General features: G+C 46.5%; 2 protein-coding genes across 3 annotated transcripts; one reads left to right on the forward strand and one right to left on the reverse strand.

The window, feature by feature from the left end:
- Positions 1-463: 463 nt before the first annotated feature.
- Positions 464-2,583, reverse strand: TMEM251 (transmembrane protein 251). Of its 2 annotated transcripts, none has more exons than XM_031667884.1 (2): positions 2,498-2,583; positions 464-1,294 (listed from the first exon to the last, which is right to left on the reverse strand). In XM_031667884.1, exon 2 carries the CDS (start codon positions 1,276-1,278, stop codon positions 883-885), a length of 396 nt encoding a protein of 131 aa, XP_031523744.1. In that variant the 5' UTR covers positions 1,279-1,294; positions 2,498-2,583; the 3' UTR covers positions 464-882. The 2 variants fall into 2 exon arrangements, with proteins under 2 accessions (XP_031523744.1, XP_003902243.1); XM_003902194.4 differs by having other exon boundaries at positions 2,045-2,555.
- A 27-nt stretch (positions 2,584-2,610) lies between these two features.
- MOAP1 (modulator of apoptosis 1) lies at positions 2,611-5,325 on the forward strand. Its single transcript, XM_017961487.3, has 2 exons — positions 2,611-2,974; positions 3,171-5,325. The coding sequence occupies exon 2, from the start codon at positions 3,291-3,293 to the stop codon at positions 4,344-4,346; it is 1,056 nt and encodes a 351-aa protein (XP_017816976.1). The 5' UTR covers positions 2,611-2,974; positions 3,171-3,290; the 3' UTR covers positions 4,347-5,325.
- Positions 5,326-12,634: the final 7,309 nt, after the last annotated feature.

The following is a 12,634-nucleotide window of genomic DNA, read 5'->3' on the forward strand; positions in this document are numbered from 1 at the left end:
CTTTCAACATTTACCATTTAGTCTCTTCCCAAATAGTTTTCTAAACTAGTAGCAATGGGGCACATGTTCTCAGGGCCTCCTGAGACTGTGTCACAAGCCATGGAAAAAAAATTTTTTTTAATTAAAAATAGCTGGGCATGGGAGCCACGCCAGTAATCCTAGCACTTAGGGAGTGCTAGAGGGGAGGAAAGCTTGAGCCCAGGAGTTCGAGACCTGCCTGGGCAACGTGGCGAGACCTCATTCTCCACAAAAAAAAATATAAAAAATAAAACCATTAAAAGCACTAATAATAATTTAGCTAGCCATTACCAAGAGGAAGAACAAATTCTGCTTATCAAGACAACCATTACCTTAATACTTTTTTTAGCAATGCCTCATAAGCTGACAGCAAGTATAAACAGCTGGCTTAGCTGCAACAGAATGAATCGGTGTTTTAAGTGTGAAGAATTTAAAGCAAGCCAAGTAATTGTATAAAATTTAAATTTTATGATCATGTCTGGACCTTTTTACACTTAACACAATGGAAATGTTCATATTCATTTTTTTTCCCCAAAGGAAAAATTTCTGAATCATCACTATGTTGCACAGTAGAATAGAAATATGAATTCAGGTACTCAGTCAAGTTTCTAAAGAATGCAAATAACAGACACGATTTAACTTCCAAAATCTGAAGTCATCAACATGATTTTGTAGTACTCTATCTCAGGTTTTACCTAAAAATTCATTATTATTCAGATAAAGATAGCCCCCTGATCACATGTTTTTAAAAAGCCTCTGCCCCACCACAACTTCCTGAGATCTGTGAAGAAACTGCAGTCTTGTGATCAGACTCCATATAGGACTGGCAGTTTTGTAATCGTAGGGAAAAACCGGTGACTGATTTTATGTGTCAATCAGTTGTAGTCTGCTGATCTGATTAGAAGCCTTGACAAATGCCTGGTGGCGATTGCAAATAACTGCCAAGCATATAGGGATGATACAGTAGCCCACTGTTTTGGGATCAGCTCTTGTACAAGAGTATAGGAACAAAAACATCTGTAAGTAAGGTACCAGAAAAATAATTGTCCACAACCAAAAAGGCAAGGAGAGTAATCGAGCTTTCAAGGAGTGTGTCCATGTGGTTCCTTCAAGGGGCTCCTCAGGGTGCTGTTGAATGTGTTCCAAGGCCAGCCTATTGTAAGTCTCATTGATTTCAAAAACATAGTAAAATGCTGCCGCACTTGCTAACAGATACAATCCCACTCCAATCCATCCCATCCGCTGACGGAAATTCATCATTCTCCATGCTCTGTGCCTTCAAATTAAAAAAGAAAATACAGTTAGGGTCTTGTAGTACTGTCACCGCAACTACTCCAAATGTACTTGCTTTATCTCCAAGAATTCTAGGTCGGGCGCGGTGGCTCACGCCTGTAATCCCAGCACTTTGGGAGGCCGAGGCGGGCGAATCACGAGGTCAGGAGATTGAGACCATCCTGGCTAACACAGTGAAACCCCGTCTCTACTAAAAATACAAAAAATTAGCTGGGCGTGGTGGCGGGCGCCTGTAGTCCCAGCTACTCGGGAGGCTGAGGCAGGAGAATGGCGTGAACCCGGGAGGCAGAGCTTGCAGTGAGCCGAGATCGCGCCACTGCACTCCAGCCTGGACGACAGAGTGAGGCTCCGTCTCAATAAAATAAAATTAAATTCGAAAGCATCCCACTAACACACTTAAGATTTAAAATAATTAAACGCCTATTAAGAAATGTAAAACTTACAGGTTTTGTGTAATAGTTACAATAAAAAAACAAACAAAAACAAAATAACCATTGATTTCAGTATATACTGAGTTCTGCTTTTTAACGGGAATCTCAGAATAAATCACTGCATCCTACTTAAACAGGTCCATAATACCCGCCCTCCAGAAACTGGAATTAAACTAGTTTCCCACAGCACTTTTCACTTTGACAGGTGAAACACTTTTGGCTTTACAGTACTGCTTCAGATGTGAACGCGGGGTGCTACAAGTCAAGCCCCCAAGTTAAGACAGTAACTCCTAAGCACTTACAATGGTCCCGAAAATCTTCCTGTTCCCACGGCAAGCGTTAAAGAGTCATTCAGCTCTGAATAATCGGGTGGCTTTGGCATTTCAGAGAAAGCCACCATAAAATAAATCCCCTGGGTCACCCGGCTAGGAGAAAGGTGAGCGCCGCCAGCCTGGAGCACCAGCTACTAGTGATTAAGAACGGCGTGACTGCGGCGGGTCACGCGCGGCCCGGCCCCCGTCGCCGCCGCCGGAGACCCGCTATGGGGACCTGACCCGGCCGGGAGGCGTCCCCGCCACAAGGGCCTCCAGGCGGCCGGCCCCGCCCCCTGCCGCGCTGCAGCGCCGGCACGCCGCGACCAGGGTTGTGCTGACTGCGCCAGGCCCGGGCCTCGCAGCCCTGCAGCGTCGCGAGCCCAGCGCCAGTCAGCGGCCGCCGGCAGAGCCTGCCTGCAAAGCTAAGGTCCCGGATCTCACCTTCCTGTCCCGGGTAGCCAGCCCGCCCGCCGTCCCGGATGCCGCCGCAGTCGGGGCTTCCGGCTCGGGCCGGAAGCGCGCGCGCCCCGCCCCCCAGAGGCCCGCCCCCCCCAATGACGTCAGATCGCCCCCGCCCGCCGCGCAGCTTCCCCCAGCGAGACCCAAACAGCTGGAATCCGCGCTGGAGCTGGGGGTCTAGCTGCGCGGGTGGCGGCACGTCCCTTCAGGTGGGCGGCTGTCTGGGTCTGGCGACCGCGCTCCTCAGCCTTTCCTCCCGGTGCCCGCTCGCGACTGTCATCGCCCCATCACTTCTTGCTGCGGAGAGCATCACAAGCACCTGGAGGACCGGCATCAGTCGCTTTGGCCCCTGAGTGTCCATCCGAGCCTAGGGGAGCCCGCCCTCCCGCGCCTCGTCGGGGCCCGGCCAGGCACCTCCGCCGCCGGTGCACGGACGCGGGCACCGAGCACTAGATTACGGTGAGTGGAAGCTGGCCCGGAGAGGCCCTGCAGGCCCGACATCCGCCAGGCACCAGGGCTGGGAGGGGTGAGGGGCGCGCGCCGCAGTGCGGCGTCCCTGGAGTCGCCGCGGGGGGCAGGGCGCGCGGGGCTTGGGGCCTGCACGCGTGCCTTGGACGTTGGCACCCTTAGCTAACCTGTCTGCTGTGTTTTGCAGGCTGCTGGACCTCCGCACGTTGACGAGATTTCCCTGCGGTACCGCGGAGGATTACTTTGAATTGCAGTGGCCGCCTGTGGTCTGGAATATTTAGAACTTAAGTCTATTATTTCGGGCACCATGACTTTGAGGCTTTTGGAAGACTGGTGCAGGGGGATGGACATGAACCCTCGGAAAGCGCTGTTGATTGCCGGCATCTCCCAGAGCTGCAGTGTGGCAGAAATCGAGGAGGCTCTGCAGGCTGGTTTAGCTCCCTTGGGGGAGTACAGACTGCTTGGAAGGATGTTCAGGAGGGATGAGAACAGGAAAGTAGCCTTAGTAGGGCTTACTGCGGAGACTAGTCACGCACTGGTCCCTAAGGAGATACCGGGAAAAGGGGGTATCTGGAGAGTGATTTTTAAGCCCCCTGACTCTGATAATACATTTTTAAGCAGATTAAATGAATTTTTAGCGGGAGAGGGCATGACGGTGGGTGAGTTGACCAGAGCTCTTGCACATGAAAATGGCTCCTTAGACCTAGAGCAGGGCATGATCCCAGAAATGTGGGCCCCTATGTTGGCACAGGCATTAGAGGCTCTTCAGCCTGCCCTGCAATGCTTGAAGTATAAAAAGCTGAGAGTGTTCTCGGGCAGGGAGCCTCCAGAACCAGGAGAAGAAGAATTTGGACGCTGGATGTTTCATACTACTCAGATGATAAAGGCGTGGCAGGTGCCAGATGTAGAGAAGAGAAGGCGATTGCTAGAGAGCCTTCGAGGCCCAGCACTTGATGTTATTCGTGTCCTCAAGATAAACAATCCTTTAATTACTGTCGATGAATGCCTGCAGGCTCTTGAGGAGGTATTTGGGGTTACAGATAATCCTAGAGAGTTGCAGGTCAAATATCTAACCACTTATCAGAAGGATGAGGAAAAGTTGTCGGCTTATGTACTAAGGCTGGAGCCTTTGTTACAGAAGCTGGTACAGAGAGGAGCAATTGAGAGAGATGCTGTGAATCAGGCCCGCCTAGACCAAGTCATTGCTGGCGCAGTCCACAAAACAATTCGCAGAGAGCTTAATCTGCCAGAGGATGGCCCAGCCCCTGGTTTCTTGCAGTTACTGGTACTAATAAAGGATTACGAGGCAGCTGAGGAGGAGGAGGCCCTTCTCCAGGAAGTATTAGAAGGGCATTTCACCTGAGTCTCAGGGAATCACGAAGGGATATGGCAATGAGTAGAGCATGAAGGTAGAACAGTCTATATACTCTTTGACACATACAATCCCTACCTTGTGCTGCCAAGTAACTCATTTTTGTGCAATTCTCAGTATAAGCCCTTTGTCGTTTCTATGCCTATTTAAAGTCTCCTAAAGGTGTAATTGACTAGGAAGGATGTAGTTCTACACTGCTGTTTACCTATTTAAATTCATCCTTGTGAATATCTTTGTTGTTGTTGTAGGGACAGAGTCTCGTTCTCACCCAGGCTGGAGTGCAGTGGAGCGATCTTGGCCCACTGCACCCTCCACCTCCCGGGTTTAAGCTATTCTCCTGCCTCAGTCTCCCGAGTAGCGGGGACTACTCGTGCCACCACGCCCAGCTAAGTTTTGCATTTTCAGTAGAGACAGGGTTTCACCATGTTGGCCAGGCTAATTTCGAACTCCTGACCTCAAGTGATCCACCTGCGTCAGCCTCCGAAAGTGCTGGGATTACAGGTGTGAGCCACTGCGCCCGTCCTCATCCCTGTGAATTTCTTATTGTACAAAAGTTCTTTCACTACCTGTGTGCAGTGCTCTGAGAGGACAGACAAGGCTCGGGTGTATATGCTGACCAGATCTCATTGAAATATCAGCTTGTTTGGTACGAGGCGCAAGTGTAGCATGTCACATGTGATCATGTTGGATCATTGACAGTTTTTAGGTATGTATTGACCTACATTTATGATGAAGATCCTGAGTGGAGGTTAAGATACTAAGTTATTTTCTGTATGAATCAAAATTATATTGATTCTGTGCAATCAAAACAAAAGGCAGAATAGAATGCTGAGATTGGTTAAGTTTCAGTGACCATCTTTACAGATTTCTGCTATGTGTCATCAAAACATCTAGTTCTGAGTAACATTTTCATGATTGTTATAAAATTATAGATGTGAGCTTCTAAAATAAAGGAATGGTAATAAAATGACGTTGTCTGTTTTGTTTATATCAAGGTTCCAGGAGAGATTTCATTTGAATAAAGAGTTCCCAAATCATGAATCTGCAAACCACTGGACCTACACAGACGTAGTTCCTTGGACTCTTTCCTCGTGGTGCTCAGGGGTAGGAAACTGTTTTCTAAGTGAAGAGAGCTTCCACTGAAGCAGTAAAACAATGGGGTGAAACAAGACAGTGCACAAATTAGTGCAAGTAGTGCGGATGTATCAGTGTGTCAAATTTGGAGGGAGAAGGAAAGAAATGAACATTGTATGCTGCTGCTTGGAAGATTGGACTAAAAGTTTCTCCATTTACTCTCTTATTTAGTCCTCTTGGAAAAAGGTTGAGCAGTATAATCTTAGCACTTTGAAAGGCTGAGGCAGGAAGATTGCTTGAACCCAGGAGTTGGAGACCAGCCTGGGTAATGTAAAAAAAAAATTTTTTAAACTAGCCGGGCATGGTGGTGTGCACCTGCAGTCCCTGCTACTCAGGAGGCTGAAGCTGGAGGACTGCTTGAGTCAGGTCAAGGCACGGCATGCCCTTGATCATGCACTGCACTTAGCCCGGGTGACGAGCAAGACCCTGTCTTAAAAAAAAAAAATCCTGCAATATAGGAAAACTCAGTTTCACACTTGTGGAAATGGGCACAAAAGTTTAGAAATTTGGTGTGGTGGCTCACACCTGTAATCCCATCACTTTGGGAGGCCGAGGCGGGCAGATCACGAGGTCAGGAGATCGAGACCATCCTGGCTAACATGGTGAAACCCCGTCTCTACTAAAAATACAAAAAAAATTAGCCAGGCGTGGTGGTGGGCGCCTATAGTCCCAGCTACTTGGGAGGCTGAGGCAGGAGAATCTGTTGGACCTGGGAGGCGGAGGTTGCAGTGAGCCAAGATCGTGCCACTGCACTCCAGCCTGGGCAAAGCGAGACTCCGTCTCAAAAAAAAAAAGAAATTCAGTCAGGGTGAAACACCCTTGGGCCAGAATTCTATCCTCTGATCCTCTGTAGTAAGTGTAGTGAGTGATTAGGTCAGAATTCTCTCCTCTTTCTTTCTGCAAGGCCCATATTCTTTCTACTGCCAAGAAAGAGAAGCAATCATCAGGGTATCTATACCCAATAGCCTCACAAGGGAAGCAGGGCAGGCATTGGCTCCATTTCATAAATGTCCATCTTATGTGCATTGCAGGGGAGTACAGTTGACCCTTGAATATCTTGGGGCTTCAGGGAGCCAGCCCACTGCACAATCTGTACATAAGTTTTGATTCCTCAAAAACTTAACTATTATTACTGACTGGAAGCCTTACCAATAACAGAAAGTTGATTAACATATTTTGTATGTTATTTGTATTATATACTATATTAAAGTAAGCTAAAGAAAAAATGTTCTTAAAATTATATGACTGGGTGCAGTGGTTCACACCTGCAATCCCAGCACTTTGGGAGGTCAAGGCAGGTGGATCACTTAAGTTCAGGAGTTTGAGACCAGCCTGGCCAACATGGTGAAACCCACACACACCTGTAACCCCAGCTACTTGGGAAATGAGGCGGGAGAATCGCTTGAACCTGGGAGGCGGAGGTTGCAGTGAGCTGAGATCGCACCACCGCACTCCAGCCTGGGCAACAGAGCGAGACTGTGTCTCAAAAAAAAAAAATGGGGGAAGAAAATTGTAAGAGAAACTATATTTACAATTCATTAAAGAAGTGCATCATCATAAAGGTCTTCATCCTGGTTGTCATCTTCACATTGAGCAGGCTGAGGGAGAAAAGGAGGGTTGGTCTCGCTGTCTCAGTGGTGGCAGAGACGGAAGAAAATCTGTGGATAAGTGGACCTGTGTAGTTCAAGCTCCTGTTGCTCAAGAGTCAGCTACACGTTATTCTGGATCAGAAACCTACTGCAAATTAGACACTTAGCAGTGGAGAATATGAGAATCTATAAGACCTGGGCAGGTGGCATGGGTTATCTTTTACCTTAAAAAAAAAAAAAAAAAAAAAGCATGGTTAACAATTGCTGAAAGGTAGGATAAAGTATTTCATAAAGTACCCAAATTTGGAATGTGCACCTTGGTTTTAGATTCAAAGGCATGGTATAATGTTTGTGTTATGACTAAATGTCATGATTAGGTTCCCATAAATTCTTCCACGATGGAAAGATAAATATTAGATGATATATGGACTCTGAATAGATTAGAAGGTGTAATTCTGATCTTGTTTATATTTGTGTAGTCATTTGGAGTGTACAAGGCATTGTGACACGGGCCACTCACTTGCCCCTTCAGTAGTGGGAAGCAGACATGGTGAATGTGTGCACCCATGGGTGTTAATACAGGTTGCACCTCTCCATATGTGAGGCACTGAGCTGAGGGCTTAAGACTGTGTCATTAGATTTAGACTACAATCCCTGCCCTGGAGGTCTGTTCAGGGTCAGTGATGATAGCTGGTGTTGAACAGCAGATACTGAGCACCAGTGAACACATTTGGTCCTACAATGAGCTCAGTCCTTGATTTTTCCTGTTTTACAGATGAGACTGAGAAGCTAAGAAACTTGCCCAGGGTTTCACAGCTAGTGAGCGGCAGGCTCAGACATTTCCAGAGTTTCATCTTAATGTATTCTATGCTACCTTATTCAGAAACCTGCTATTTCCCCATTTGACAGATGAGAAGCTTGAGGATCAGAGAGATTCAATGCCAGGGGTAAGGGCTCATAGTCTGATTCCAGAAAGCTGTTCTTAAGGTGTTCTGACATGTATCTGGTAAACACTACATAATTTTTGTTTAGGTTATGTTTATGGAATCACATAAAATAAAATATACTCCCCTTAAATAGCTATGTTTCAACTGGGCGTGGTGGCTCACGCTGTAATCCCAGCACTTTGGGAGGCCAAGGCGGGCAGATCACCTGAGGTCAGGAGTTTGAGACCAGCCTGGCCAACATGGTGAAACCCTGTCTCTACTAAAAATAGAAAAATTAGCTGGGTGTGGTGGTGGGCACCTGTAATCCCAGCTACTGGGGAAGCTGAGGCAGGAGAATTGCTTGAACCCAAGAGGTGGAGGTTACAGTGAACTGAGTTTGTGCCACTATACTCCGGCCTAGGTGACAGAGTGAGCCTCCACCTCAAAAAAGAAAGAAAGAAAAAAAAAAAAAAAAGAAACCATCACAGATCACAGACTAGAGACTGAGGAAAGAGGTGGTGAACTAAATGTAATGTGTCCTGGAAGGGATCTTGGAACAGATAAAGGGCATGAGTGGAAAAGTGGGATCCAAGTATAGTTAGGAGGTTAGAGGTAACAGAAATGTGTCAATGTTAGTTTCCTGGAGGTGCCAAATGTACCATGGAAATGTAAAGTGTTAACAATAGGGGAAAGTAGGTGAGAATTCAGGAGCTCTCTGCGCTCTTTATAACTTATCTGTAAGCCTAAAACTACTATTAAAAAAATATTCATTGAAACACACACATAACTTGGGTTCCTAGATGTTTCAGCAAAAAGTAAAAAATAATTTAAAAAATAAGGACTGGGTGAGGTGGCTCATGCCTGTAATCCCAGCACTTTCGGAGGCTGGGGCAGGCTGATCATTTGAGCCTAGGAGTTCAAGACTGACCTGACCAACATAGTGAAACCCTGTCTCTACAAAACCACACGTGATAGTGCAGGCCTGTGGTCCCAGCTACTTGGGAGGCTGAGGTGGGAGGATCTCTTGAGCCTGGGGAATTTGAGGCTGCAGTGAGCCAAGATCGCACCACTGCACTCCAGCCTGGGCGACAGAGCAAGACCTTGTCTCAAAAAAAAAAAAAAAATCTGTGTAGATATATACACCATATGCATGGTAATAACAAATGACCTGAGATGCCAACCAGTAAAACAAGTCATTTCATTCATTGAAACACCACTAGGTGGCAGTTAGCACGAAGGGCAGGCCCCAGCCAAGCCAAAGCAGGAAAAGGGATTCTTACATAAACAGGGTCATATCTAACCCTGGAAAACTAGAACATTTCTCCAGCTTTTATGCAGAAAAATATTTTTCAGTACTCAGTCTAGGACAATGACTTCTCTCTAGGTCCATGACATTCTAGAACCTTCTAATTCATTGGTCAGAGAGGCCTGGCCTCACCAAATGGATTGATCCCAGTCTGTTTAAGTGAGAACATTCTTCATGATTCCACTTCACTCCCAGCTAGTGTGTCTCTCAACATTGGAAACCAGATCAACTTCTGAAAGTCACTTATTTTAAAGAGAATGAAATTGAGGTTCAGGCCAGGCGCGGTGGCTCACACCTGTAATCCAGCACTTTGGGAGGCTGAGGCAGGCATATCACCTAAGGTCGGGAGTTCGAGATCAGCCTAACCAACATGGAGAAACCTCGTCTCTACTAAAAATACAAAAATTAGCTAGGCGTGGTGGCACATGCCTATAATACCAGCTACTCGGGAGGCTGAGGCGGGAGAATCACTTGAACCCGGGAGGCAGAGGGTGCAGTGAGCTGAGATCGCGTTTCCAAATATTATCAGCATATCTTTTGATGAGTATGCCTTTTAATTCTCTCACTAGATTCTATACTCCTCTTTAAGGAGTATCACATCCCTACATAAGCCCAATACACTTGGAAGGTAATCAATATTTCTTTTCTTTTTTGAGACATGGTTTTACTCTGTTGCCCAAGCTGGAGTGCAATGGTGCAAACACAGCCCACTGAAGCCACACTGCACTCCAGCCTGGGCAACAAGAGTGAAACTCTGTCTCAAAAAAAAAAAAAAAAAGAAAGAAAGAATTTGAGATTCAAAGCACTATGGAGCTATGGTGGGTTCCCACATGCTCTCCTTCTACTGCTGCCAGCCAGCCTCACTCTGCTTTGAGAGGTGTTAGTTTTTTGTTTTGTCTTATTTTATTGAGACTGAGTCTCACTCTGTCACCCAGGCTGGAGTGCAGTGATGTGATCTCGGCTCACTGCAACCTCCGCCCCCTGGGTTCAAGCGATTCTCCGCCTCAGCCTCCCAAATAGCTGGGATTACAGACACCTGCCATCATTCCTGGCTAATTTTTGTATTTTTGTAGAGATTGGGTTTCACCATGTTGGCCAGGCTGGTCTTGAACTCCTGACCTCAGGTCATCTGTCTGCCTCCACCTCCCAAAGTGCTGGGATTACAGGCGTGAGCCACCACGCCTGGCCTAGTTTTCTTTTTCTTTTCTTTTCCTTCTTTCTTTTTTTTGAGATGGGAGTCTTACTTTTGTTGCCCAGGCTGGAGTGCAATGGCACGATCTCCGCTCACTGCAACCTCCACCTCCAGGGTTCAAGCAATTCTCTTGCCTCAGTCTCCCGAGTAGTTGGGATTACAGGCATGCACCACCACACCCCGCTAATTTTGTATTTTTAGTAGAGACGGAGTTTCTCCATGTTGGTCAGGCTGGTCCCAAATTCCTGGCAGGTGATCTGCTCGCCTTGGCCTCCCAAAGTGTTGAGATTACAGGCGTGAGCCACTGCGCCCGGCCTATTCTTATATTACCATATAAACTGGGTAAGTATGTTAAATAAATTAGTGTCATATATGACACTGATTTACTGATAATTATTCATTAATTCACCGTAAAGCAGGCTTGTAAGTCACCACCCTAAAAGGTGGGTTGGGGGTCAGAGGTTGGGTGGACAGTAGCAGAATTCTACAGATGAGGCGTGTGAGGCTCAGAGAGGGTGACAGGCTTTGCTCCAGGACACGAAGCTGAGTAGAGGTGGGGCCCAACTGGGAACCCGAATCTGAGGCTGCTTCTGTCTTGCTCTGTGACCTGAGCAGAGATGCTTAATTCCTCTTGGACTTCAGTTTATTTACCTACAAAATCTGTGCTCTCTTTTAGCTCTAAAACTCTGATTCTCAGAGGATTCTTTTGAGTATCTTTAAACTATAAACTGGGCCGGGTGCGGTGGCTCATGCCTGTAATCCCAGCACTTTGGGAGGCCAAGGTGGGCAGATCACTTGAGCTCATGAGTTTGAGACCAGCTAGGCCAACATGCTGAAACCCCGTCTCTACCAAAAATACAAAAAAATTAGTTGGCCATAGTGGTGCACGCCTGGAATCCCAGCTACTCAGGAGGCTGAGGCAGGAGGATCACTTGAACCTGGGAGGCAGAGGTTGCAGGGAGCCGAGATTACACTACTGCACTCCAGCCTGGGCAACAGTGAGACTCTGTCTCAAAAACATAAATAAGTAAGTTATAAACTGACTCTAAGTTCTTAATATTTGTCATTTAATACGCGTTTCCAAATATTATCAGCATATCTTTTGATGAGTGTGCTTTTAACTCTCCCACTAGATTCTATACTCCTCTTCAAGGAGTATCACATCCCTACATAAGCCCAATACACTTGGAAGGTAATCAATATTTCTTTTCTTTTTTGAGACATGGTTTTACTCTGTTGCCCAAGCTGGAGTGCAATGGTGCAAACACAGCCCACTGAAGCCTCAAACTCTTAGGTTCAAGCAATCCTCCAACTTCAGCCTCCTGAGTAGCTGGGACCACACACGCACAACACTATGTCCAGCCAATCAATATTTCTTGTTTGTTTGGTTGGTTTTTCTTTTTGAGACAAGGTCTCACTCTGTCACCCAGGGTGGAGTGCAGTGCCACGATCATGTTTCACTGCAGCCTTGACCTCCCGGGCCCAAACAATCCTCCCACCACCTTAGCCTCCGGAGTAGCTGGGACCACAGGCATGCACCACCGTGCCCAGCTAATTTTTTGTCATCGTTTGTAGGGATAGGGTTTCACTATGTTGCCCAGGCTGGTCTCAAACTCTTGAGTTCAAGAGATCCACCTGCCTCAGCAAGAGTAGGCATAAGGAAATGAATATAATCATTGGTGAACCTGTTTCTCACCTTGTTTCCTAAACCCAACCCATTACCTCTCTTCTATTAATTATTATTAATAATAATTATTATTATTATCACTCCAATAATAATAATAATACAGCATAAATTATGCTACAGAAGAGACAACACTGTTCGCTACCACCCAGCACAGCAACTATTAACCTTTTTCCTCTTTTGTAATTAAGATTTGTTCACCCACTTTACAGAACCGTTAATATCAGAGGAAGTTCAACCTCTCCCCAGCCCTAATAGAAAGAATGGGTGGTAAATCTTTTGTTGTTGTTGTTTTTGTTTGTTTATTTTAGAGATTTGGTCTCACTCTGTAGCCTATGCTGGAATGCAGTGGTGCAATCATAGGTCACTGCAGCCTCGAACTCCTGGGTTCAAGTGCTCCTCCTGTCTCAGCCTCCTGAAAGAATGGTAAATCTGAAAAGTTGAAATG

This window comes from Papio anubis, chromosome 7 (assembly GCF_008728515.1).
Source record: "Papio anubis isolate 15944 chromosome 7, Panubis1.0, whole genome shotgun sequence".
In the NCBI taxonomy this organism is placed as follows: domain Eukaryota; kingdom Metazoa; phylum Chordata; class Mammalia; order Primates; family Cercopithecidae; genus Papio; species Papio anubis.

Excerpts from the sequence above, each read along its gene's own strand:
- TMEM251 (XM_003902194.4), bottom strand. The coding sequence starts at position 2,142 with ATGGTGGCTTTCTCTGAAATGCCAAAGCCACCCGATTATTCAGAGCTG. Across the intron at positions 1,295-2,044 it reads GGAAGATTTTCGGGACCATT|GCACAGAGCATGGAGAATGA; the intron begins GTAAGTGCTTAG and ends TTTAATTTGAAG.
- MOAP1 (XM_017961487.3), top strand. The coding sequence starts at position 3,291 with ATGACTTTGAGGCTTTTGGAAGACTGGTGCAGGGGGATGGACATGAAC.